The sequence below is a fragment of the Octodon degus genome, unplaced genomic scaffold, assembly GCF_000260255.1.
Source record: "Octodon degus isolate 3935 unplaced genomic scaffold, OctDeg1.0 scaffold00073, whole genome shotgun sequence".
NCBI lineage: Eukaryota > Metazoa > Chordata > Mammalia > Rodentia > Octodontidae > Octodon > Octodon degus.
The window spans coordinates 7,557,269-7,558,544 of NW_004524649.1; the positions used below are offsets into that span (position 1 = coordinate 7,557,269).

Genomic DNA, 1,276 nt, shown 5'->3' on the forward strand with positions numbered 1-1,276 from the left:
CCCACCAGGGGGCGGGGCTGGGTGGCATGTGGTGCTGGGGGATCGAACCACAGTCCCTGTGCTTTGCTAAGCTTGTTCTAAGTAGGTGCTTTAGACCACTGAGCCATCTCACCAGCCTCCCTGAAGTATATATTTAAAAACTATGGAAGTTACATGTGAGAGAGAATTAATAGAAAAAGAAGGGTTTCATGTGTGGTGATCAAAGTACGTTCTTTTAGATCCTCAGTATTCTGCCGCTCATCACGTGAAATAAGAAATTGGTTGCCAGGACCAGGGTTCAATCCCCAGCAGCTGTGCTGGCTCCACCCCTGGGGCATGCTAAGAAGGCCACTGAGATAGGGTGGTGGCATGGACCTATAATCCCAGCGCTTGGGAGGCTGGAAACAGGAGGATCACTAGGAGTCCAAGCTATGTAGTGAGACCCTGTAGACCCTGTACTAAATACATTTTTTTTTTAAAAAAAAAAAGAAGAAATTCGAGAGGGGAGGATAGAGCGAATGCTGGTACATAGTTGTGATTCAGTAAGGCAAAAAGGTCGCAAGGTTTGGCAAAGGAAAACGGTCTCCCTGTGTGTCCCCCTGCAACACATCATTTCTCAGACTCAGAAGAATTGTCTATATGTCTAGTTCTCTTCTCTTTTAGGCTACTGGCGGAAACAGTTGGATCACATCTCTGCTCACCTCCGCTCATACGCCCAGAACAACCCCGAGTTCCGGGCCTTGATCTCAGAGCCCAGGATGGGGAAGGTGGGTGCAGGGCCCGTGCTCTGGGGCACCCAGGTTGGGCTTCCTCCAGGCTTCCTTGGCTTCTTGCCCTTCCTGCTCCGCCCTCTGCGCTTTCTTGCCATCTGCCCTGATAATCATGCCCACGTGAGGACTGTCTCAGGCTCTGCCTCTGTGACCCGGAAGATCCTGAACATCTCATGCTTTCATGGCCACCTAACGTGACGGAAATTGCAATGGCTGGAGCTAAAAACACCCGCAGAACACTTAGTGCAGCCGCACTGTGCACTTAAATCACGTGCTGTTAACAGCCAGCTGCACTGGTGTCAGCGTCAGCGCTTCCACCTAGCGGTGCACCCGTACGAGCATGTGTTACCTTTGTGGCCATTTTTGTTAAAGATTGCCACAGGTTCCCTGACAGTGTGCCCTCAGGCAAAGATCCCCATGATTCTGAGTGGGTTTGTGACCATTCAGTAACTGCACAGGGGAAAAGATGCTGTGGGGCTTCCTATGAGGCCATGTTGCTCCTCCTGCTTCACAGTCCAGCCCCAGTG

General features: G+C 51.3%; 1 protein-coding gene across 1 annotated transcript in view; it reads left to right on the forward strand.

Annotated features, from left to right (window-relative positions):
- The window catches only part of Dzank1 (double zinc ribbon and ankyrin repeat domains 1), a 50,113-nt gene that overhangs the window by 37,687 nt on the left and 11,150 nt on the right, over window positions 1-1,276 (forward strand). The window contains exon 14 of the mRNA XM_023720130.1: window positions 643-746. Coding sequence (XP_023575898.1) covers window positions 643-746 — 104 coding nt within the window. The remainder of the gene's footprint in view (window positions 1-642; window positions 747-1,276) is intronic.